This window comes from Triticum dicoccoides, chromosome 7A, assembly GCF_002162155.2.
Source record: "Triticum dicoccoides isolate Atlit2015 ecotype Zavitan chromosome 7A, WEW_v2.0, whole genome shotgun sequence".
Classification (NCBI taxonomy): domain Eukaryota; kingdom Viridiplantae; phylum Streptophyta; class Magnoliopsida; order Poales; family Poaceae; genus Triticum; species Triticum dicoccoides.
Genome location: NC_041392.1, coordinates 308,046,164 through 308,070,172, shown reverse-complemented (window position 1 = coordinate 308,070,172; position 24,009 = coordinate 308,046,164). Strand labels below are relative to the sequence as shown.

Below are 24,009 nucleotides of genomic sequence, written 5' to 3'. Positions count from 1 at the left end.
AGATTAGGATTTGTCACTCCGTATTTCGGAGAGGTATCTCTGGGCCCTCTTGGAAATGCACATTGATAACCCACAAGTATAGGGGATCGCAGCAGTTTTCGAGGGTAGAGTATTCAACCCAAATTTATTGATTCGACACAAGGGGAGCCAAAGAATATTCTCAAGTATTAGCAGCTAAGTTGTCAATTCAACCACACCTGGAAACTTAACATCTGCAGCAAAGTGTTTAGTAGCAAAGTAATATCATAGTAGTGGTAATGGTAGAAAAAGGTAATGATAGCAAAAGTAATGTTTTTGGTATTTTGTAGTGATTGTACCAATAGCAGCGGAAAAGTAAATAAGCGGAGAACAATATATGGGAAGCTCGTAGGCAATGGATCGGTGATAGAGAATTATGCTGAATGTGGTTCATCATGTGACAGTCATAAACTAGGGTGACACAGAACTAGCTCCAATTCATCAATGTAATGTAGGCATGTATTCCGAATATAGTCATACGTGCTTATGGAAAAGAACTTGCATGACATCTTTTGTCCTACCCTCCCGTGGCAGCGGGGTCCTAATGGAAACTAAGGGATATTAAGGCCTCCTTTTAATAGAGTACCGGACCAAAGCATTAACACATAGTGAATACATGAACTCCTCAAACTATGGTCATCACCGGGAGTGGTCCCGATTATTGTCACTTCGGGGTTGTCGGATCATAACACATAGTAGGTGACTATAGACTTGCAAGATAGGATCAAGAACTCTCATATATTGATGAAAACATAATAGGTTCAAATCTGAAATCATGGCACTCGGGCCCTAGTGACAAGCATTAAGCATGGCAAAGTCATAGCAACATCAATCTCAGAACATAGTGGATACTAGGGATCAAACCCTAACAAAAATAACTCGATTACATGATAAATCTCATCCAACCCAACACCGTCCGGCAAGCCTACGATGGAATTACTCACGCACGGCAGTGACCATCATGAAATTGGTGATGGAGGATGGTTGATGATGATGACGGCGACGAATCCCCCTCTCCGGAGCCCCGAACGGACTCCAGCTCAGCCCTCCCGAGAGGTTTTAGGGCTTGGCGGCGGCTTCGTATCGTAAAACGTGATGAATCCTTCGCTCTGATTTTTTTTCTCCCCGAAAGCAAATATATAGAGTTGGAGTTGAGGTCGGAGGAGTTCCAGGGGGCCCACGAGGTAGGGGGCGCGCCCAGGGGGGCAGGCGCCCCCCCCCCACCCTCGTGGCTAGGGTGTGGGCCCCTGGTCTTCATCTTTTGCAAGGATTTTGTATTATTTTCAAAAGACGTTCCGTGAAGTTTCAGGTCATTCTGACAACTTTTGTTTCTGCACATAAATAACACCATGGTAATTCTGCTGAAAACAGCGTCAGTCCGGGTTAGTTCCATTCAAATCATGCAAGTTAGAGTCCAAAACAAGGGCAAAAGTGTTTGGAAAAGTAGATACGACGGAGACGTATCACACATCACTATGAGCCTTGCAAAGCAATGTGTCTAATGAGTTAGACACGGGATGATGCATTATGTAACGAGTAAAGAGACTTGCCGGTGACGAGATTGAGCTAGGTATCATGATACCGACGATCGAATCTCGAGCAAGTAACATACCGATGACAAAGGGAACAACGTATGTTGTTATGCGGTTTGACCGATAAAGATCTTCATAGAATATGTAGGAACAAATATGAGCATCCAGGTTCCTGTATTGGTTATTGATCGGAGATATGTCTCGGTCATGTCTACATAGTTCTAGAACCCGTAGGGTTCGCACACTTAATGTTCGATGACGATTTGTATTATGAGTTTCGTGTTTTGATGAACCGAAGTTTGTTTGGAGTCCCGGATGAGATCATGGACATGACGAGGAGTCTCAAAATGGCTGAGACATAAAGATTGATATATTGAAAGGTTATGTTTGGACACCGGAATGGTTTCGGATAGGTTCGGGCATTTTCCGGAGTACTGTGGGGTTACCAGAACCCCCCGGGGGGTTAATGGGCCTTCATGGGCCCTAGTGAAAGAGAGGAGGCGGCAGACAGGTGGAGGCGCCCCCCCAAGCCCAATCCTAATTGGGTTAGGGTTGGGGGGCTTTCCTTCTCTCTTTCTCCTCTTCCCCCCCTTCTCCTTGTAGGAATAGGAAGGGGGGGGGATCCTACTTGGACCGGGAGTCCAAGTAGGACTCCCACCCTTGGCGCGTCACACCTTGGCCGACATCCTCCTCCCCCCTTTATATATGTGGGGAGGGGGGACCCCAAAGACACACAAGTTGATCTTTTTGCCGTGTGCGGTGCCCCCCTCCACAGTTACACACCTCGGTCATATCGTTGTAGTGCTTAGGCGAAGCCATGCATCAGTAACTTCATCATCACCGTCACCACGCCGTCGTGCTGACGAAACTCTCCTTCGACCTCAACTAGATCAAGAGTTCGAGGGACATCATCGAGCTGAACGTGTGCTGATCGCGGAGGTGCCGTGCGTTCGGTACTTGGATCAGTTGGATCAAGAAGACGTTTGACTACATCAACCGCGTTACTAAACGCGACCGCTTTCGGTCTACGAGGGTATGTAGACACACCCTCTCCTCTCTTTGCTATGCATCTTCTAGATAGATCTTGCGTGATCGTAGGTAAATTTTTTGAAATACCGCGTTCCCCAACACCATTTCTCTTGTGAAGCAAAATAAATCAGGAACCTAATTAATAGTGCAAACGGAGCTTACTTTTTTTCTAAGGAAATTATTTGCTTCACATGACATTTGTTCCTGCAATAGTATAATTATAATTCAATGTATTGTTGGTAACAGACAAATTTATATCTGAACAAAATTCAATGAGAATGCGACGGGGCTCCCTGAAACTACACAATCAAGATCCTGTGGATGGCAGTTTCTCAAAAAATTATAGTAAAATTAAAGAACTGTCATGGCAGTTTGTAAAAAATTCCCCCTGCCACTACCCTAAAAACTGCCACCCGAGTCGTTCACATATGCCATTCCTAGCATACAAACGGCAGCTTGGTTTTTTCACTTCCCTAAACAAAAAGCAACATATACTCGCTATTTCAGTTTAACAATAACAACAAGCTACGTCAAACACTCACTTTTAAAAAAGCTCATGTTTCAAATTATGTAGCGGCCTAGAAATTGAAATATATTTTATGCTTTCAGAGCTAGTGATTTGCAAACTTCCCTCTGTAATCTAATTTCTAGTCACATTACAGAGTGACTTTTCTTTAGTTAAATAGCATGTGCTAGCTTGCTTGATGGTCGTGCATTTTGTGAGTTGATGAGTTGAACGATTTGGTGAGTTCGCCGACATTTGTGAAGAAATGAAAGGTCCCACTTATTGATGATGGTGAACAAACTAAGACTCAAAATTGATACGAGACAACGGGCATAAGCTAATCAAGATTGCTGGTTATGAATGGTTCCTTGTTTACAAAATTGACATGTTAACCATGTAAGAAGATAACCATAACTCCAATGGGGGCAAAAGATGCATCAGCAAAAATGAGAAATATTATTGGGGCAAACAATATGCAAGATGGCTATCTGCTTAGGCTAATGATGCAACTCGACAAGCAGTTGGCATACGACTGCTACGTTTGTTTCGGTGTACGGACATTCAGATGGGGAAATCAGTGAGCACACATGGTCTAACAGTTGGGATCAATAAGCTACAACTTATCATAATTGGAAATCCTTTTTTATATAAACCTTGCAGATCACATACTTATGACCTGATCATATAAAAGGAATATTTCAATTGAAAGGGACCAACAATATGGCGTTTTTTTAACCTTGGTGCTGCATGATGGTGTACCAGGAGGACGCCAATGAAGAGCTCGGCGGCGGCACACGGCCGCTGCGTACCGGTAGAAGAACAGTAGCCTAATGTGCATCGTAGTCGCTGCCACGTGCTTGCACCTGTCAATGCCATGTGTCATTGCATATTAGACAAAGGGTGCATGACCGAGATAGTGGAGAAGAAGATAACTGGGTCGCCAACGATGCGGTCCTCAATCAACTCCCTCTGCCCCGCCGTGCGAAAGAGACAAGAGATGGAGAGTACGGCATGCTGGGAGCTTGAAGAAGAAGACGTCCGATTATCCGGTCGTCCGATCGTCACACACCGTCACTTTTTTGACCAGCTGATCACCACACATCAGATTTTGGACATTTTTTATCGACCCATAACGATCAACATTTTGAATTGATCCACAGAACAGATAGAAGCACAATAGAGAGAGGTGTCGCCTTTGTTTCCATTGATGCAGTATATGTGTCTAACCCATTCAGGACCATCATTTTACCTTGCAAGGTTTTCATTGATATAACATCATGCCTGCAAGAACAACACGTTGTGAAAAGATGGGCATCTATACACACATAAGTAATTAAAATCAGAAAGGTAGACCTTCAGATTAATTACCAAAACTAGAGACCACCAAGGCCATATCAATATAAAGTTTCAGGAGTAGATTGATTTAAGAAAGGAAACATGTGTAAACTGTGCTCTACATTGTAGAAAAAGAAAAATAGGAACAAATTTCTCAAAGCAAACATACCATGGAGTGTCACTTTAACAGAAAAATTACATCCTAACCTGCAATCCCATCCTTATGCAGCTACCGACACACATACCAACAGCCGTCGGAAGTACCACAAAAGAGAAAAATAAAGGAAAGAAGACATAACATATACCTGAGAGGAGGTAGAAGAGTTGGGGCATGCGTGCAGGGAGCCTAGCGACGGTTAAGGCCACACGGAACCGTCGAGGATCTCTGGCTGCCAATGGGTAGGATGCTCGACACGACGAACATCTCCTGGAGCATGTCCAGGCCGCCGTCCCCGTCCAGGAGCGCGCAGCTCCAGCGCCGGCTCCTTCCACGACGTACAATGTATACTCAAAACAATGTATACTCAAAACTCATTTTTAATCAAGCATACAAAATAGATGCCTGCCAAAATATATAGATGTATTACCATTTCAAGTGGGCGAAGATGCCACATATATATCGCGTTGCTGAAACTACCGGGCTGATATAGGAGGACCACATGTAAACTGGCAACGCCGGAAACAGAGAAAAAGCATGGCAAGCTCATGCTCAGAATGCGATCCCGTGAACAAATTCTATTAGTAATACACCGGGTTAGAAGCTGGTGCCGAATCTAATGTCACGTATGGAGTTCTATTCCTTCTAGCAATCAGTGGCAGTGGTAATTTACAAAAAAAATCAGATTTGTTTAAAAACAGAGTGGATAGCTGATGCTTGTAGATCAGTAGATGTATGAGGGATGGTTGGATCGATGTAGTCCACTGCAGCGACGAAGTCTGACGGCTACGCAGTCCACTGCAGCGACGAAGGCAGTGCCAGACTGCCGGGAGTGGAGCACTGGAGCCGTCAGCCGTGGAGCCGTGGAGGGCGCATGTGGGTGAAGGCGGACTTGCGGAGGAGAGGCCGAGAGGGCCGGAGGCGGAGTGAAGGGTCGGCCGTCGCCCGCCACTCGCCGCCTTCGTTGCCGCACACGGAGGCCTGTCTCCTTACCGGATCGTGTCGGAGCAGCGTCCCGAGAGAGAAGATACCCGTGGCTCCTGAAAGGGATCATCGGCGGCTCCTGAAGCGGGGAAGGGATCTGTGGCAGCGGCGGCGAAGGGAGGTAGCGCAGGGATCGAGGGCGCTTGACGCGAGTGCGAGGGCGGCGACAAAGGGATCGATTGGAAGGGGATCGATGGGAGTGTTTTCTTTTCGGGTGTTTTTTTGCTGCCTGTGGGGTGGGGAGGGGACTAAAAAACCAGTGAAAAAAAACAGTTAAAAATGATGGAACGATAATAAACTGTGAAGACTATCATCAACTCAGAGATGCACCAACAACCCCACCCAACACTGAGATACCCCAAAGGCCCAAAGACCCGACAGATTCGCGAGAGCTCGAGAGAGTGCGACCAAAATGGCGATGAGATGCGCGCTGACCTCGCTCCCCGCGCGCCTCCGGTCCCCGGCGGTGGTAGCCAGCGGGACGCGGCGCCTTCTGAGTGACGGGAAGGGGCGCGTGCTCAGCGAGGAGGAGCGCGCCAAGGAGAACGTCTACATCCAGGTCGGTCGCACCCCACCCAAAGCCCTATTTAACACATGCCCTTAATCCTTCGTCGTCCGATCTGATACTCATCTGTAACATGGTGGTGTTTCGTTTTGATTTTGCGGTTGGGAGCAGAAGATGGAGAGGGAGAGGCAGGAGAAGCTCAAGAAAAAGCTCGAACAGGAGAAGGATGCGGCCGACAAGGCTAAGTCCGGCGCCGACGGCAAGGTATACGACACTGCCCTCTAGGTTACAGTTTATTGCGTAGACTCTCAATGGCTTAGGAATACTAACATAAATAAAAAGAGTACTATGTGTGCACTTTCTGCTACCCATACATTTGGGGTAACTGCAGCTGCGTGGGTCATTTGAAGTTATTGCAATTCTGTAATATTACAAGTGCCAAGTGTCAAACCACTTGCTCTCTGAATGGTAGATGCCAAGTCGATGTGGCTAGAAGGTGCGGGAACTCCTCCATCCCTGAGAAAAGTGTTTAGGAATGTTACCAGCTTTTGGCAAGAATACCTTCCAAGTTTTGTTATGGAGGGTATGTGAATGTTTTGATCATGTGTTACCTACAAAGATGGTTGCATCATGGGAACGGCTTGTTTAATGGTTAACTTTGTGATAGAGTAGATGGAAAGGTCAATGAAGTGTTTGAGCTGAAAGACATTGTGTGCTCAAGTGAAGCATTGATGATTATCTATTTTGAGTTCAGCTGTGATATGATTTGGCTAAGTACATGTTGATACACCGTCGTACACACTATAGTCTGATGAAAGCAACACTCTCTATTTTTTCTGAGTAAAACTATTTCTAATCAATACATCGATGTGTTTGAAATACTGTGAAGTCTTTTCTTCCCGCTATAATCAGAAAATATTGGTTCTTAATGTCCATCTATTTACATAATCCTGGAAAAGGGGAAACAGTCCAATTGTGTTTATTTGGGAATGGTTTACCGTGCACACTATAATCTGACGAAAGCAACACAATTTTTTCCGAGTAAAACCTTTTCTAATCAATTCATCAGCATCAATGTGTTTGAAATACCATGAAATCTTCCTTTTTCCTGGAATTCAGGTAATATTGATTCTTAATATCCATCTATTTACATAATTCTGAAAAGAAAAGGCAATCCAATTATGTTTGTTTGGGAAAGGTTCACGTCATTTGCTAAAACAAGTTCTTAATCGTGTTCTAGTGTATCAAATCTGATTTATGTCGCAAACACCCTTTTAGCATAATGTGTGGATTCCTCCAAATGTGGAGCATTGTTTGGCAGATTTTGACGACCACTTACTATATGATGTTTCATTTCAATGAAATGGAGCAGGGCTTTGGCCCTTTTGATGTAAGAAAAGCAAAATGCTCAGATTTTCCCTTGATTTATGGGCATGCCATGCTTCTTGTAGAGTAATGCAGTTTACCAGTTTCTAAGTAATTGCTGCCCTTTATATATATGCGATTTGCGCTGCCTTTTGCACTCTTATCACTGCAACATTAGTCTGCGCTGTTACTAACACATCTCTTCATCCTGACAGAAGGCCGAGGGAACTAACTAGGAGCGATCTTCGCCTGCCTGAAGGTGACCCCATCTTGGACGCATCTGGGGGACATTTGTGTTTATAGATGTCCAGAGATGGAAGAATAAATTCTGTAAAGCGTTGATAGCGCTAGCTTTGCTTTGTTTTCGGTTTGCCGCGCTTGTTCAGGATATAATCCAGGGACCATAAACATTGATAACTGGGAACTTTGTATCGTTGCTGGACCAAATATTTGTCGCCCTTTTGCGCATTTGGTTGTATGGTATGGGTCACCACCACATGGTTCTCGTTTTTCTTTTGTCTTGCAGAATGCAGATTGCACTGCCAGCCCATATATTTGGAGAGACATGTTATCGTTGGTTCTGAATCTTGACGGTTTAGGGTTAACCTCTTTGTAAATGGCGTGTTCGAAGCATCCTTGGTCAAACATTTGGCATTGCCAACATTTGGCAAGCCAATAACTGGTAAAATTAAAAGTTGCCAACATTTGACAACCTTTTGTGAGATTGGCAGCGATAATTGATGTGCAACCATCTTTAGCCAACATTTGACAGTTGCTAAAATTTGACATGTCAACTTTTGGCATCAAACTAATTAGTCTTGCAAACAAGCAAGTGGCTTTGGCCGTTGCCAAAATTTGACATGTCAATTTTTGGTATCAAACTAATTAGCCTTGCAAGCAAGCAAGTGACTTTGACATGCTAACATTTGACATCAAACCAATTAGTCTTGCAAGCAAGCAAGTGACGTGTTCGAAGCATCCTTGGACGAAAATATGCAAGCAGCGGCCTACTTAAGACATGTGCAATGCCGCTATTTTAGCAATGTTATGTATGATATTATTTTTAATAAAAACACCCAAAGGCATCTTAAATCTGATTAATATCGAGGAAAGCAAAAGGCCAGTACAATGGATAAATTAGACGCATTTTTGAACAACCAATAAAAACAAGAATTACATTGAAGAGCATATTTTTCCTCTGATTGTACAGTGCCCACAAGAGAACAATAAAGTAAGGCGACACCTGCAAACACCCTCGTCATATCAAGTTTTGAATACCGCAATAGCCACTCACAGACGAGATATATAAATCATTTAACTAACATCGGTTAGAGCATCACCCCTGCAGAACATCCCTTGAGACGAGATCAATAAGTCGTTGAAGCATTAAAGAAGATACAACGTGAGATTGCTTTTCTTTCCCCTCTCGCCAGGCGACTAGGGAAAGCCTTCCTCCCCTCGATCCCCGCTAGCGAGCCCGTGAATTTGCCTCCCCTCCTCCTAACACTCAGGCGGCCGGTGGTGGGGAGGGGATTTCTAGTTCCTCGTCACCGGCTAGTAGATAGGTAGGGGTTTAGTTCTCTCAGGGGCGGTGTTTGGACGGATGGCGGCACTTATTCTTCGAGTCAGTATTTCGGGCTCTGATCCTCCTCATGTTCTTCCGCTGGGACAGACTAGACGGAGCTCCGGCGTAGATTCCTGCCAGCTCCTTGGGGCGGTGAGGTTAGGGTTTCTCGCAGTGCGTATGCAGCGGCGATATTTGGTATCAAATTCTTCAGATTGATTCAAGGATTCAACGGCAACGACTGCGGTTCTGGACGCTGGTCCTTAGGGGCGCGTGCACGAAGACTTCCTGGCTGTCATCGACAAGGTCAGGCCGGCTTTGATATGGGAGTGCCGACAATGGCGCGTCGTCGGCTCGTTCTGGCGACGACAATGGTCATTAGGTGGTCCATGGACCTCAATGTAATTTTTATTATGTTTGAGATGTTTTGTACTTCCAGTGAATCTTTGTAATAGATCTGATCTTTTTGCAAAAAAAAAGTTAAAGCAACATTGGCTAGAGCATCACCCCACGCTAAACAAACATGCAATCTGTAAGTGCATCTAGTGCCACCCCTGGTTGGTTTTGGAGTATTGATAACAAACTTGGTTGAAGGACTAATGTGTTTGTGAGAATTATAGGATAACACAGGTAGTAGTCCCTTATTGATTCGGTTTATGAACCAGAGATGACCCCTAAAAGTGTGTGAAGACATTGAAGACAATGGTGGTCTGTGAAGACATTCACAGTGAAGATTATGACGTGAGAAGACATTCATGTGAAGACTATGGAGTGCGAAGACATAGTTGTTTCGTAGTTTCCTTTTCTTCTTTGTTGGGTCATAGGAACCACCGTACTGTTAAGTGGGGTCCAAGTGAACAAAGTCAGAGTGACTGAAGTGATGCTCAACCAAAATCCTATGTCTTCGAGTGAAGACAATGAGAGAAAATCTTATCCAGAGTTGGATGAGTCGGCTTTACTTGTAGCCCAAGTCAAGTTGCCGCATGTGTTTGAAATCCGACCGTTGGACACATGTCGGTTCCTTAGTGACCCAGGGTCATTCGGACATATCATGTCGGGTTGCCTCTGGGCTATAAATAGCCCACCCCTTACACCATAAATTGGTGGCTGCTCAGAGTTAGTGCACGACTTTTGTCGTTTGAGAGAAACCCACCTCCGAAGCATTTGAGAGAGAGAGATCCTTGCGAGGACAAAGCCCAAAACACCCAGAGCCAAAGAGTGTTAGGCATCACTGAAGTCTTTCTGTCCGTGTGACCTGAAGACTTGTTACACTTGAGGACTGTGAATCCTCCAATCGGTTAGGCGTCGCGTTCTGAGCATCCAGGAGCCATTGTGGATTGCCAGTGAACGAAGTATGTGAAGGTTTGGAAGTCTACCTTGAAGACTTACCAGAGTGATTGGGCGAGGAATGGGTGTCCTTAGCTCAAGGAAATAAGGTGAAGACACGGTCTTCTGAGTTAAATCTCAGCCTCTCTAACGAGACGTACAGTTGTCAAAACAACTGGAACTGGTCTACCAAATCTCTGTCTTCACCAAGCAACTGGTTCTATCTCCCACTTCCCTTTACTTTATAGTTTGTCTTCGTGAAGTCATTGCCTGCTTGTCTGATCTAATTGACTTCACTAAGTGAAGACTGTTTACTGTTTGGCTTCATACTATTTTCCATCATGATCCATTCTACCTAGTTGCTGACAGTCTTCGTGCTTTCACTTTATTGCATTCTTGACTATGGCTTGTCTAGTGTAGTCTTCCTTCCGCTGCATATCAATAGGCTTATTTCTACTGTTTGTCTTCAAGACCTTGTATTTTGAAGACTTTCATAAAAATCGCCTATTCACCCCCCTCCAGTCGATAACAAGCCTTCCAATTGGTATCAGAGCAAGGTGCTCCCTTGTTCTGTGTGATTCGGTTTAACCACCTGGAGTTTTAGCTATGTCGACTGCAGGGAGAATCAAGGTCTCTGCTGCGTGCCCAGTCTTCGATGGCACTGATTACGCCTACTGGAAGAATAACATGCGTATGCATCTTGAATCCATTGATGTTGACCTCTGGTATGTCATCAAGAATGGCGTTCCCAAGGTCGGTGAAGGTGTCACCGCTGCTGATGTCAAGAGGTTCATTCATCTGGATTCGACTGCCAAGAACATCATCTGTGGTCATCTGACCAAAGGATAGTACAGCCGTGTGAGTGCACTAGAAACTGCGAAGCTGGTCTGGGACTGGCTCTCCAAGGTCAACGAAGGCATCTCAACTCAGAGAGATTCGAGGATTGATGTTCTTCGCAACCTCTTCAAGCACTTCAAGTGAAACGACAATGAGAATGTCCAGCTCACATTTGATCGCCTCACTGATATCACAAATGAGCTTCGAGCACTTGGCGCCACTAAGATCACCAAGCACGAAATCGTCAAGAAGCTGCTGAGATCACTTGACAGCTCATTTGACACTCTGGGCCTGATGATTCAAGAACGTCCTGACTTCAAGACTCTCGATCCGTCTGTCATACTTGAGAGGCTCAACACACATGAGTTCCAGTTATCTAAGAAGAGAGATATCTATGGCCCCAACTATTGCTGAACCCGGGCTTTTAAGGCAAAGGTTGTGTCCTCATCTGAAGAAGAATATGACTGTAGCTCTGGGGATCCCAAAGACATTGGAAAGGATCTAGCTATGCTCGTGAAGAAGTTCCAGAAGTTCTTCAAAAAGAAAGGTTTCAGAAAGTCTTCAAGATCTAGCTCAAGAAACGACGAAGCTTCCACTCGTGACTACAAGAAGAGAACATGCCACAAATGCAAGAAACCTGGTCCTCTGAGTGTCCTCAATGGGACAATGAGACCAAGAAGAAGAAGAGGAGCAAGGAATATGATTCTGATGATAAGAGGAAGAAGAAATCCTCAAAGTCTTCTTCAAAGTCTTCATTATAGCCTTCATCATACAAGAAGAGCTCATCAAGCAAGGCTCGTGCGTTTGTTGGCAAGGAGATGGATTCAGAGGAGTCTGCTTCTGAGGAGGCGGAGGTGGAGTCGGAGGAGTCCGATTCAGGCGTGGCAATCCTGGCTCTAGCTTCAGCTTATGTCGCCAAGTCCATCTTCAACGCCGAAGACAATGACATCGTTGCCAACACTGATGCTGGTGATGATGATGACTCTGCTCCTACCTACTGCTTCATGGCGCGTGGTGCCAAGGTAAACTCACGCGATGCTTACTTTCAAACATCTAGTGAAGATGACTCTGAATGTGATTCTAAACCTAGCTACAAAACACTTGCTAAAATTGCAACGGAACAACAAAATGCTATGGAACACATTCAAAAGTTGCTAGACAAAAGCGATGACCTGTTGGACGCGGAAATGGCTCGAACTCAGTCCTTAATTGAAGACATTAAAAATCTTCGCATTAAGTACGAAGAAATTGAAAGTCATCATGAAACACTCTCAGCTACTCATGAGAAGCTTCCTATGATTATCTTCAAAGGAAGCAAGAACTTGAGAACCTGAGAGCGTCTCATGAAGATCTTCAAAAGGAGAACTGAAGGAAATATGCCCTAGAGGCAATAATAAAGTTGTTATTTATATTTCCTTATATCATGATAAATGTTTATTATTCATGCTAGAATTGTATTAACCGAAAACTTAGTACATGCGTGAATACATAGACAAACAGAGTGTCACTAGTATGCCTCTACTTGACTAGCTCATTAAACAAAGATGGTTAAGTTTCCTAACCATAGACATGAGTTGTCATTTGATCAATAGGATCACATCATTAGAGAATGATGTGATTGACTTGACCCATCCGTTAGCTTAGCACTATGATCGTTTAGTTTATTGCTATTGCTTTCTCCATAACTTATACATGTTCATATGACTATGAGATTATGCAACTCCCAAATATCGGAGGAACACTTAGTGTGCTATCAAACGTCACAATGTAACTGGGTGACTATAAAGATGCTCTACAGGTGTCTCTGATGGTGTTTGTTGAGTTGGCATAGATCGAGATTAGGATTCGTCACTCCGTGTATCGGAGATGTATCTTTGGGCCCTCTCAGTAATGCACACCACTATAAGCCTTGCAAGCAATGTGACTAATGAGTTAGTTGCGGGATGATGCATTACAGAATGAGTAAAGAGACTTGTCGGTAATGAGATTAAACTAGGTATTGAGATACCGACGATCGAATCTCGGGCAAGTAACATACCAATGACAAAGGGAACAACGTATGTTGTTATGCGGTTTGACCCATAAAGATCTTCATAGAATATGTAGGAACCAATATGACCATCCAGGTTCCGCTATTGGTTATTGACCGGAAGAGAGTCTTGGTCATGTCTACATAGTTCTCAAACCCGTAGGGTCCGCACGCTTAACGTTCGATGACGATCAGTATTATGAGTTTATGTGTTCTGATCTACCGAAGGTAGTTCGGAGTCCTAGATGTGATCACGGACATGACGAGGAGTCTCGAGATGGTCGAGACATAAAGATCGATATATTGGAAGGCTATGTTTGGACATCGGAATGGTTCCGGATGAGTTCGGGCATTTACCAGAGTACCGGGTGGTTACCGGAACCCCCCGGGGGCTTAATGGGCCTACATGGGCTTTAGTGGAAGAGAGAGGAGAAGGACAAGAGGAGGGGTGCCCCCCTCAAGCCCAATCCGAATTGGGAGGGGGGCCGGCCCCCCTTTTCTTCCTCCCCTCTCTCCCTTCCTTCCCCCTCCTAGTACAACTAGGAAAGGGGGGGGCCTACTCCTAGTAGGAGTAGGATCCCCCCTTGGGGGCGTGCCCAAGGTGGCCCGCCGGCCCCTCCTCCACCCCTTTATATACAGGGGAGGGGCACCCCATAGACACACAAGTTGATTGTTTAGCCGTGTGCGGTGCCCCCCTCCACAGAATTCCACCTCGGTCATATCATTGTAGTGCTTAGGCAAAGCCCTGCATCGGTAAATTCATCATCATCATCATCATCACGCCGTCATGCTGACGAAACTCTCCCTCGGCCTCAGCTAGATCACGAGTACGAGGGACGTCACCCAGCTGAACGTGTGCAGATTGCGGAGGTGCCGTGTGCTACCTCTTGAGCATGCATTAATTTTCCCTTGAAGAGGAAAGAGTGATGCAGCAAAGTAGCGTAAGTATTTCCCTCAGTTTTTTAGAACCAAGGTATCAATCCAGTAGGAGACTACACGCAAGTCGCCTAGTACCCGCACAAACAAATAAGAACCTTGCAACCAACACGATAAAGGGGTTGTCAATCCCTTCACGGCCACTTGCAAAAGTGAGATCCGATAAAGATAATAGGATAAATATTTTTGGTATTTTTGTTGTATAGATTGAAAAGTAAAGATTGCAAAATAAAATAAATAGTAAAATAGAATTGTAGATCGGAAACTTATATGATGTAAAGTAGACTCGGGGGCCATAGGTTTCACTAGTGGCTTCTCTCAAGATAGCATATATTACGGTGGGTGAACAAATTACTACCGAGAAATTGATAGAGAAGCACATAGTTATGAGAATATCCAGGCATGATCATAAACATAGGCATCACGTCCGTGACAAGTAGACCGAAACGATTCTGCATCTACTACTATTACTCCACACATCGACCGCTATCCAGCATGCATCTAGAGTATTAAGTTCATAAGATCAAAGTAACGCATTAGGCAAGATGACATGATGTAGAGGGATAAACTCAAGAAATATGATATAAACCCCATCTTTTTATCCTCGATGGCAACAATACAATACGTGTCGGTTCCCTTTCTGTCACTGGGATCGAGCACCGCAAGATTGAACCCAAAGCTAAGCACTTCTCCCATTGCAAGAAAGATCAATCTAGTAGGCCAAACCAAACTGAAAATTCGAAGAGACTTGCAAAGATATCAAATCATTCATATAAGAATTCAGAGAAGAATAAAAAATTGTTCATATATAGTCTTGATCATAAACCCACAATTCATTGGATCTCGGCAAACACACCCAAAAAGTATTACATCGAATAGATCTCCAAGAACATCGAGGAGAACTTTGTATTGAGAACAAAAGAGAGAGAAGAAGCCATCTAGCTAATAACTATGGACCCGAAGGTCTGTGGTAAACTACTCACACATCATTGGAGAGGCTATGGTGTTGATGTAGAAGCCCTCCGTGATCGAATCCCCCTCCGGCAGATCGTCGGAAAAGGTCCCCAAATGGGATCTCACGAGTACAGAAGGTTGCTGATGTAGGGTAGAACCCTAATCGGCCGATCTTTCATGAAAGGAGCAGATCCCGCAAAGAACACGAGGAGGGAAATGAGGGAAAACACGGGGGAAACATAAGAGAAACACTAAACCAACAAGAAATAGTCACACATGTGCTAGATCCTCGAGTACATAGGAAATCACACGATCCACGGACAACTAAGGACGATACAAAGTTAGCCGGTCTTCTCCGTGAGGAGGTCTTGAATCCACAAAGGGATCTTCCCGTAGCGGGGTCTTGAATCCAAAGGGATCTTCTCCGAAGAGGGGCCGTGGTCTCTCTCGTGGAGTAGATCCGATGTGGATGAGCAATGCTCTATCTCTAAATATGAGCTAAACCAATGCTAACCCTAAAACGAGGGACGAGGAGGAGTGTATATAGTCTAGGGGGTTGAAGGGGTACATGGGCCTCGGCCCTTCACTGTGCGCAGACAGGGGAGGCCGGACGTCCGGGCATCGGGCCAGATGTCCGGGCTTTCACGCAGGGCCGGATGTCCGGGCTGGGGAGGCTGGATGTCCGGGCTGGAGCGGTGGGCTTTGTTGCTCTCGGGTTCGGAGGGGTCCGGATTTCCAGGCTGGAGGCTAGATATTCGGGAGCTCGGGAAGGGCCGGATGTCCGGGCTGGCGGGGCCGTATGTCCGGGGCCTGTAGATGCTTGGCGGCTGTGCAGCTAGTGGTGGACGACGCTCCAGGGGCCGGACGTCCAGGGTCATGGATGGATGTCCGGGTCCTGGAAGGTGTTCTTGACTCCTTCCGTGGGTTCTCTTCATCCATGAACTTGGGGACTTGTTCACCTTCACGTGCATCTTCGGGAGGGTCCTCTTGGTACCTAATCACGCACAACGTCTTGGACTTAGGTAGTAGCCATGTCTCGAGAGGATCATATGTAATATCTCTAAGGAAGGAAGTCACCTCGTTCTCGAGAGCTCTAGCTCTAGCTCGTGTCATGGGTCCTCTTGGCTCTTGTTCGGGCGATGGTAGGTCCATGGGGATGACTGTAGGATGCTCTGCATCATCCCCTCCCTTGGGGAAGATCCGACCTCGGATCGAAATCATCATAACCATGGTAGGGAGAGAGATCTTTGATGTTGAAGATGTCGCTCACGGCGTACTTGTCGCGCGGGATGTCAATCTTGTATGCGTTGTTGTTGTAGCGTGCAAGCACCTTGAAAGGTCCATCCGCTCGTGGTCGAAGCTTGGACTTGCGTTCGTGGGGGAAGTGGTCCTTGCGAAGATGTAGCCACACAAGATCTCAAATGTTGAATATCATATGGTGCTTGTTGATGTTGAGCTTGGTCGCAAGTCGTTGTACTTGGTGCTCGATGGTGTGCCTTGTATCTTCATGCACCTTCTTGAGATGGTTCACACGTGCACTTGCGTCCATATTGATGCGCTCTTGTAGCGGTAGAGGAAGAATGTCCAATGGTGACAATGGGTTGAATCCGTAGACGACCTCGAAGGAGGACTTGCCGGTTGTTGAGTGTCTTGCTCGGTTGTAGGCGAACTCGGCGATAGGTAGACACTCCTCCCACTCCTTGATGTTCTTCTTGATGAGTACTCGGAGTAGAGCAGAGAGTGTGCGGTTGATCACCTCCGTTTGGCCTTCGGTTTGTGGATGATACGCCATGGAGAAGAGTAGCTTGATTCCGAGCTTGGCGCATAGGGTCTTCCAAAAGTAGCTAAGGAACTTGACGTCGCGGTCCGAGATGATCATCTTTGGAACTCCATGAAGACGCAATATTTCCCTACAAAAGATATTGGCAACATGTGAAGCATCGTCTATCTTGTTGCAAGGAATGAAATGTGCCATCTTAGAGAATCGATCCACAACGACAAATACCGAATCCTTCCCATTTCTAGTCCTAGGTAAGCCAAGTACAAAATCCATGCTAATGTCTTCCCATGGTTGATATGGAATTGGGAGAGGCATGTAAAGGCCATGGGGTTGAGCTTTAGACTTAGCTTTGTGACATGTAGAGCATCAGTTGATGAAGCGGTTGACGTCATGAAACATCTTGGGCCAATAGTAGTTCTTTGAGAGCGTAGCGAACGTCTTGTCGCATCCAAAATGTCCCATTAATCCTCCTCCATGAGATTCCTGCAAAAGCAACAAATGAAGAGAAGACTCGGGGATGCAAAGCTTGTTAGCTCTCATAAGATATGCATCTTTGATGTAATAGCGTTCCCAACATGTGTGCGTCAAACACTTGGCATAAGGAGTAGCAAAAGTAGGGTCATGCTCATATAAGTATTTTATGTGCTCAAAGCCAATAACATCCAATTCAAGTTGAGTAACAAGCATGCATATGCGGGAAAGGGCATCCGCCATAACGGTGTCCTTACCTTTGATGTACTTGATGACATAAGGAAAATATTCAATAAATTCACTCCATTTAGCATGACGCTTGTTCAACTTGGTTTGACCTTAAGGTACTTAAGCGTTTCATGATCGGTATGAATGATAAATTCATGAGGGCGAAGATAGTGTTCCCATTCATGCAAAACGCAGACTAAAGCATATAGCTCTTTGTCATATATGGGGTAATTGAGTTGCGCTCCAGAGAGTTTCTCACTAAAGTAAGCTATGGGGCTCTTCTCTTGCGTTAACACACCTCCTATGCCATTACCGCTAGCATCGTAATGAATCTCAAAGGGTTTGTCAAAGTTGGGTAATGCAAGCACGGGAGCATGAGTAAGCAAATTCTTAAGCTCATTGAAAGCGGTATCTTGGGATGGTCCCCAAACAAAAGGCACATTCTTCTTGCTCAAAGCATGCAAGGGCGATGCAATGGTGCCAAAATCTTTCACAAGGCGACGATAGAAACCCGCAAGGCCAAGAAAGCTACGCACTTGAAGCAAGTTGGTTGGTTGGGGCCAAGTCTTAATAGCATTGATCTTGGACTCGTCTACATGAACACCCTTAGAAGATACAACAAAACCCAAGAAAACAAGCTTATCAATGCCAAGAAGGCATTTCTCCATATTAGCATAGAGACGCTCTTTTCGAAGAGTTTGTAAAACGGTTCGGACATGGGTGACATGCTCTTTGAGAGACTTGCTAAAACAAGGATATCATCGAAGTAGACCACAACAAACACACCAATGTAAGGGCGAAAGACATGATTCATAAGATGCATAAAAGTACCCGGTGCTTCCGATAGACCCATAGGCATGACTAACCGCTCATACAAGCCAAACTTGGTTTTGAAAGCGGTTTTCCATTCATCGCAGATTTGATAGTAACCACTCTTAAGATCAATTTTTGAAAAGATAGTGGCACCACTAACTTCATCAAGCATATCATCAAGGCATGGAATGGGATACCTATAGCGAACGGTGATAGCATTGATAGGTCTACAATCGGAGCACATGCGAAAGCTACCGTCTCATTTTGGCACAAGAATGACCGGGATGGCACAAGGGCTCAAACTTTCACGCACATGTCCATGGTTTATGAGATGCTTTACTTGCCTTTGTATTTCTTTGGTTTCTTCGGGGTTGACGCGGTAGGGAGCTTTGTTCGGAAGAGGTGCTCCGGGGATGAGGTCGATGCGGTGCTCGATGCCTCGTAGTGGAGGTAGTCCCGGAGGTAGCTCATCAGGGAAAACATCTTCAAATTCCTGCAAAAGAGAAGACAACACTGAAGGTAGAGTGTGAGAAGTGTTAGCTTGTGTTGCATTGTCCTTGCACAAAAGGATGTAGTGTAGGACACTAGATGGGTTCTCACACACTCCTCTTATCTCATTTTTGGTGGCCAATAGAACTAAGTTCTTCTTGTCGCTCATCGTGGAGGCACTCAATTTGGGCTTATGGCTCTCACTCTTTTTGGTGGCAAGCTCTCTCACTATTCTCTCCATGATGGTTGGCTTGCTTGTCGGCGATCACTTGGCTTGGCGACATGGGGCGAAGTACGTACTCCTTTCCTTTCATTTTGAAAATGTAGTGGTTCATTCGGCCGTTGTGGATCACACCTCTATTGAATTGCCATGGGTGTCCAAGGAGAAGGTGGAAAACGGTCATTGTAACGACGTCGCACTCTAAGGTGTCTTCGTAGGCACCAATTTTGAAGGAGACTTTTACTCGATGCTCGACTTGGATAGTGCCGGAGTCGCTAAGACATTGCACTTTGTATGGATGTGGGTGCTTCATCTTGGGCAATTGGAGCTTGGAGCAAAGTTCTTCACTTGCGAGATTATGACAAATCCCTCCATCGATGATGACCTTGACGAATCGTCCATTGATGCCGGCCTTGGTATGAAAGATGTGGCATCGTTGGTCTTCTTCTTGGTGATGTTGGAGAGTCAAGACCTTAGAGACAACAAGAGCGGGGCTTGAATCTTCATCGCAAAATACTTGTTCTTCTTCATCGTTCACTTGCCGGTACATGGAGACTTGCTCAATAGCATCCATTTATCCTTCACTCATTGAGTCATAAGTGTCATTGTCATTGAGGATCATGGTCCGCTTGTTGGTGCACTCATAGGACTTGTGGCCTCGGCCTCCGCATGTGAAGCATTTGAAGGAACTTGTCTTGACGATATCATCGGTGGGGGTTGATGATGATGAAGCTCCCGGCTTGAAGTTGCTTGTAGTAGCGGGATGACTTGGAGTTGATGAAGCTTTCTTGGAACTCGACTTGTCGATGTTGCTTGTAGAAGGCTTGGTAGACGTTGTTGGAGTCGTTGAAGCTTGGGTGTCGGAGAAGCCGTAGGACTTGGATGAGAACTTGGCATACTTGTAATCGTCTTGCACTTGACGTTCCGCTTTTGTAGCTTGATGCATGAGCTCGATGAGGTTCGAGCATGGTTGGAAGTCGGTGATCTTCTTGATAGGATGGTTGAGTCCATACAAGAAATGTGCCATTGTTTGCTCATCATATTCCGTGACATTGGCTCTTATCATGGCAATCTCCATCTCCTTATAGTATTCTTCAACTCTCTTGGTTCCTTGCTTGAGTAGTTGAAGTTTCTTGAAGAGGTCGCGGTTGTAGCAGGTAGGCACGAAGCGTGCTCTCATGAGATCTTTCATTTGCGCCCAAGTAGTGATGGGTGGTTCACCTCTTGCCTCTCGGCGCTTGATAACTTGTTCCCACCAAATGAGGACATAGTCTTGGAACTCAAGGGATGCCATCGCGATCTTATTCTCTTTGTCATAGTTGTGCAAGCGGAAGATTTTGTCGACCTTCAATGCCCATGATAGGTACTCTTCGGGATCATTGCTTCCGGAAAACTTGGGCATGGTGAACTTTAGCTTGCCATAGCATTGATCTTCATTGTGTTGGGGTCGGGATGATGACACCCATGTTGTTGATGATTGTCAAGCTCATGTTGCTCTTGATGAGGGGGGTTGTCAACCTCATGTTGCTCTTGTCGTGGAGGATTCCCATTGTCTTCACGCTCTTGGTGAACTTGTGGAGGAACTTGTCGAGCTTGACATTGCACGCGAGCTTGATGTCGTCGTTCGTGAGCTTCTTTGCGAAGTGCTTCTTCATGTTCACGAGCTTGTCGACCTCGGTTGGCTACGGCTCGACTTGCATCTTGGAGGGCTTGTTGCACCTCAAGTGCTTGAGCTTCACGGAGTTGTTGTTCTTGACATTGTGCCTCGACATCTTGTGCAACTTGGTGTAGCCGCGCTCGCTCTTCCTCTTCATGTTGGCGTTGTTGTTGATGTTCTCGTGCTAGCGCGAACGCCTCTTGGGTTTGACGTTGTCGGTACTCTTGAGAGTCGGTGTTGCATAGGGGATTGAGGCTTGCTTGACGATTGTTGTGTGTGGCACGTCGAAGAGTGTTCGATGTCGGTGTACTTGAGCCCGAGAGGGTGAAGTCGGAGTGTCAACTTGAGCGGCTCCTTCTTGAAGAGGATGAAGTGGAAGAAGAGCGGTTGAGCAACAAAGCGTGAATCTCGTCCATTCTTGCGTCATTCTCTTGCTTGTGATCATAGAGCTTGTGATCTAAGTAGTCCCTTGTACTTTTCTCGGAGAGTCGCAAGTCGGCGGCGAGGTTGTCGATGCGTTCACTCATTGCTTGTTGCTCTTGATGCAAAGCACGTTGTACACCAAAGAGGTGGCTCTTGGTGGAGTAGGAGTTCATGTCGTCGTCGTTCTCAATGAAGAGTGGGTTGGTAGAAGTACTTGGCCTATCCATCATTCCAAGGGAAAAATGTGAGTGGTAGAAAGAGAAGAACGTATACCAAATGTACCTTGACCAAAGTTGAAGGTGGATCAATGATCACTCCAATGTGGACAAGGAAATAGCACAATTGGTACCAATTCTTGTTAGTTTCTCACACCTACACAAGTAAAAGCTTATGGTGGAGCTTGGTTAGGATGGTGGCACAAAATTTGTTGCAGTTGTAAGTGAGCTTCAATAATGTTGGAAAAGATTCGCAAGATTTCAATGCAACAAGTAGACCAAACAATATACGGTACACGGAAACACACACACAAAAAGGTAAGTGGGGTCGTGCAACCAAGGGTGAGCCATAATGTGGAATCCACAAAAATGCTCTTGTTGCACAACACTAGAGAGATGCTAGCACGATTGCATAATAGGCGGATACAAGACTTGTGCACAACCTACTAAGCAAAAATGTAACGACTTGTATCCCAAGTATGCTCTATGCAAGGTGTTTCGATGAAATGATCCAAGATGATCTGATATGACAATCTTAATGTTGTATGATGCTATGGTTCTTGCTTAAAAGCTCTTTGCTTATCTTTCCCTTTTGCTTAAAAGCTTGTTTGGCTCTTTGTTGTTTGAGCTCTTTTCTCATGCAATGCTTCACGAACCAAGATAGCAATTGTGTATGCGATGACAACCTTGTGAGACAAGAGATGATACCAAGATATGCAACAATTATGTATGTATGCTATGGGAAGTATTGTCACTAATGTGCACAAGTCTCGTTGACGGCAATACTCAATGGCTAGTCTCGGTGGGTAAGCGACGTAAAGGAGTAAGGCTATGATGGCTATCAATGTAATGGCAAGAATGATACGTCCAATACCAAGGTGAGGTTACCGTTCTTGCGTACGGTATGGTGTCAAAATGGTGGCATGAATACCAAGATGTAGTCCAGGTGGTCGTTGTTGATGACGCGTCCGTGGTGAAGATGAGCGGCGGTGATGTTGATGTCGAACCGAACATAAATAGCCGAAACACAAGTAGGACACGAAACCGCAATTCAAATTCTAAAAGCAAAATTGGACCAAAGTTGTCAGAGTTGGAAATGGTAAGCGATGGTGGTGTATGTGATATAGAGCGGTGCTATGCGGAGGTGTTGGTGGTATGCGGAAGTATATTGTAACACCCACGATGCGGCTATATCTCCCACGTGTCGGAGCACGACTTAGAGGCATAACCGCATTGTAGGCATGTCGCAAGAGGGGTAACCTTTACACATCCCATGTACTGAATAAGAAAGAGATAAGGAATTGGCTTACAATCGCCACTTCACACAATACATAAATATAGCATTACATCATCTAGAATACAATCAAGGTCTGACTACGGAACCAAAATAAATACAACCCCAAATGCATAAGATCCCTGATCGCCCCAACTGGGCTCCACTACTGATCATCTGGAAAAGAAACATAGTAACGTCCTGAATCCTCGTCGAACTCCCACTTGAGTTCAGTCGCATCCCCTGTAATGGCATCATTGGCACCTGCATCTGGTTTTGAAAGTAATCTGTGAGTCAGGGGGACTAAGCAATCTCACACCCTCGCGATCAAGACTATTTAAGCTCATGGGTAGGAAAAGGTAGTGAGGTGGAGCTGCAGCAAGCACTAGCATATATGGTGGCTAACATACGCAAATGAGAGCGAGAAAAGGAGCAAAGCACGGTCGATAAACTATGATCAAGAAGTGATCCTAGAACTACTTACGTTCAAGCATAACACAAGACCGCGTTCTCTTCCCGAACTCCGCCGAAAAGAGACCATCACGGCTACACACGCGGTTGATTCATTTTAATTAAGTTAAGTGTCCGGTTTTCTACAACCGGATATTAACAAATTCCCATCTGCCCATAACCGCGGGCATGACTTTTGAAAGTTCAAAACCCTGCAGGGTGTCCCAACTTAGCCCATCACAAGCTCTCACGGTCAACGAAGGATATTCCTTCCCCCAGGACGACCCGATCAGACTCGGAATCCCGGTTACAAGACATCTCGACAATGGTAAAACCAATCCAGCAAACCACCCGGATGTGCCGACAAATCCCGATAGGAGCTGCACATATCTCGTTCTCAGGGCACACCAGATTGTCCAAACTTCCGGTAGGCCAACCCAGAGTTGCCCCTGGTGGCCACAGACGGCTGACAAGTTGGACCAACACTCAGAGGAGCACAGGCCCGAGGGTTTAAAATAAAGGACCCTTGAGTCAGCGGAACCCAAGGGAAAAAGGCTTAGGTGGCAAATGGTAAAACCAAGGTTGGGCCTTGCTGGAGGAGTTTTATTCAAGGCTAACTATCAAGGGGTTCCCATTATAACCCAACCGCGTAAGGAACACAAAATCAAGGAACATAACACCGGTATGATGGAAACTAGGGCGGCAAGAGTGGAACACAACACCAGGCATAAGGCCGAGCCTTCCACCCTTTACAAAGTATATAGGTGCATTAAAGTAAACAAGATATAATAATTATATCCCAACAATAATCATATTCCAAACAAGGAACAAACTCCATCTTCACCTACAACTAGCAACGCTATAAGAGGGGCCGAGCAAAGCCGTAACATAGCCAAACAACAGTTTGCTAGGAC

The 24,009-nt window shown here is 45.5% G+C and overlaps 1 protein-coding gene and 1 long non-coding RNA gene across 2 annotated transcripts; one reads left to right on the top strand and one right to left on the bottom strand.

Annotated features, from left to right (window-relative positions):
• Nucleotides 1-3,278: 3,278 nt before the first annotated feature.
• LOC119330113 lies at nucleotides 3,279-5,897 on the bottom strand. Its single transcript, XR_005159916.1, has 3 exons — nucleotides 4,725-5,897; nucleotides 4,018-4,365; nucleotides 3,279-3,947 (listed from the first exon to the last, which is right to left on the bottom strand). It is a non-coding gene; the product is annotated as an uncharacterized LOC119330113 (long non-coding RNA).
• LOC119330111 (uncharacterized protein At2g27730, mitochondrial-like) lies at nucleotides 5,889-7,942 on the top strand. Its single transcript, XM_037603226.1, has 3 exons — nucleotides 5,889-6,119; nucleotides 6,237-6,329; nucleotides 7,646-7,942. The coding sequence occupies exons 1-3, from the start codon at nucleotides 5,973-5,975 to the stop codon at nucleotides 7,664-7,666; spliced, it is 261 nt and encodes an 86-aa protein (XP_037459123.1). The 5' UTR covers nucleotides 5,889-5,972; the 3' UTR covers nucleotides 7,667-7,942.
• The last annotated feature ends 16,067 nt before the right edge of the window (nucleotides 7,943-24,009 follow it).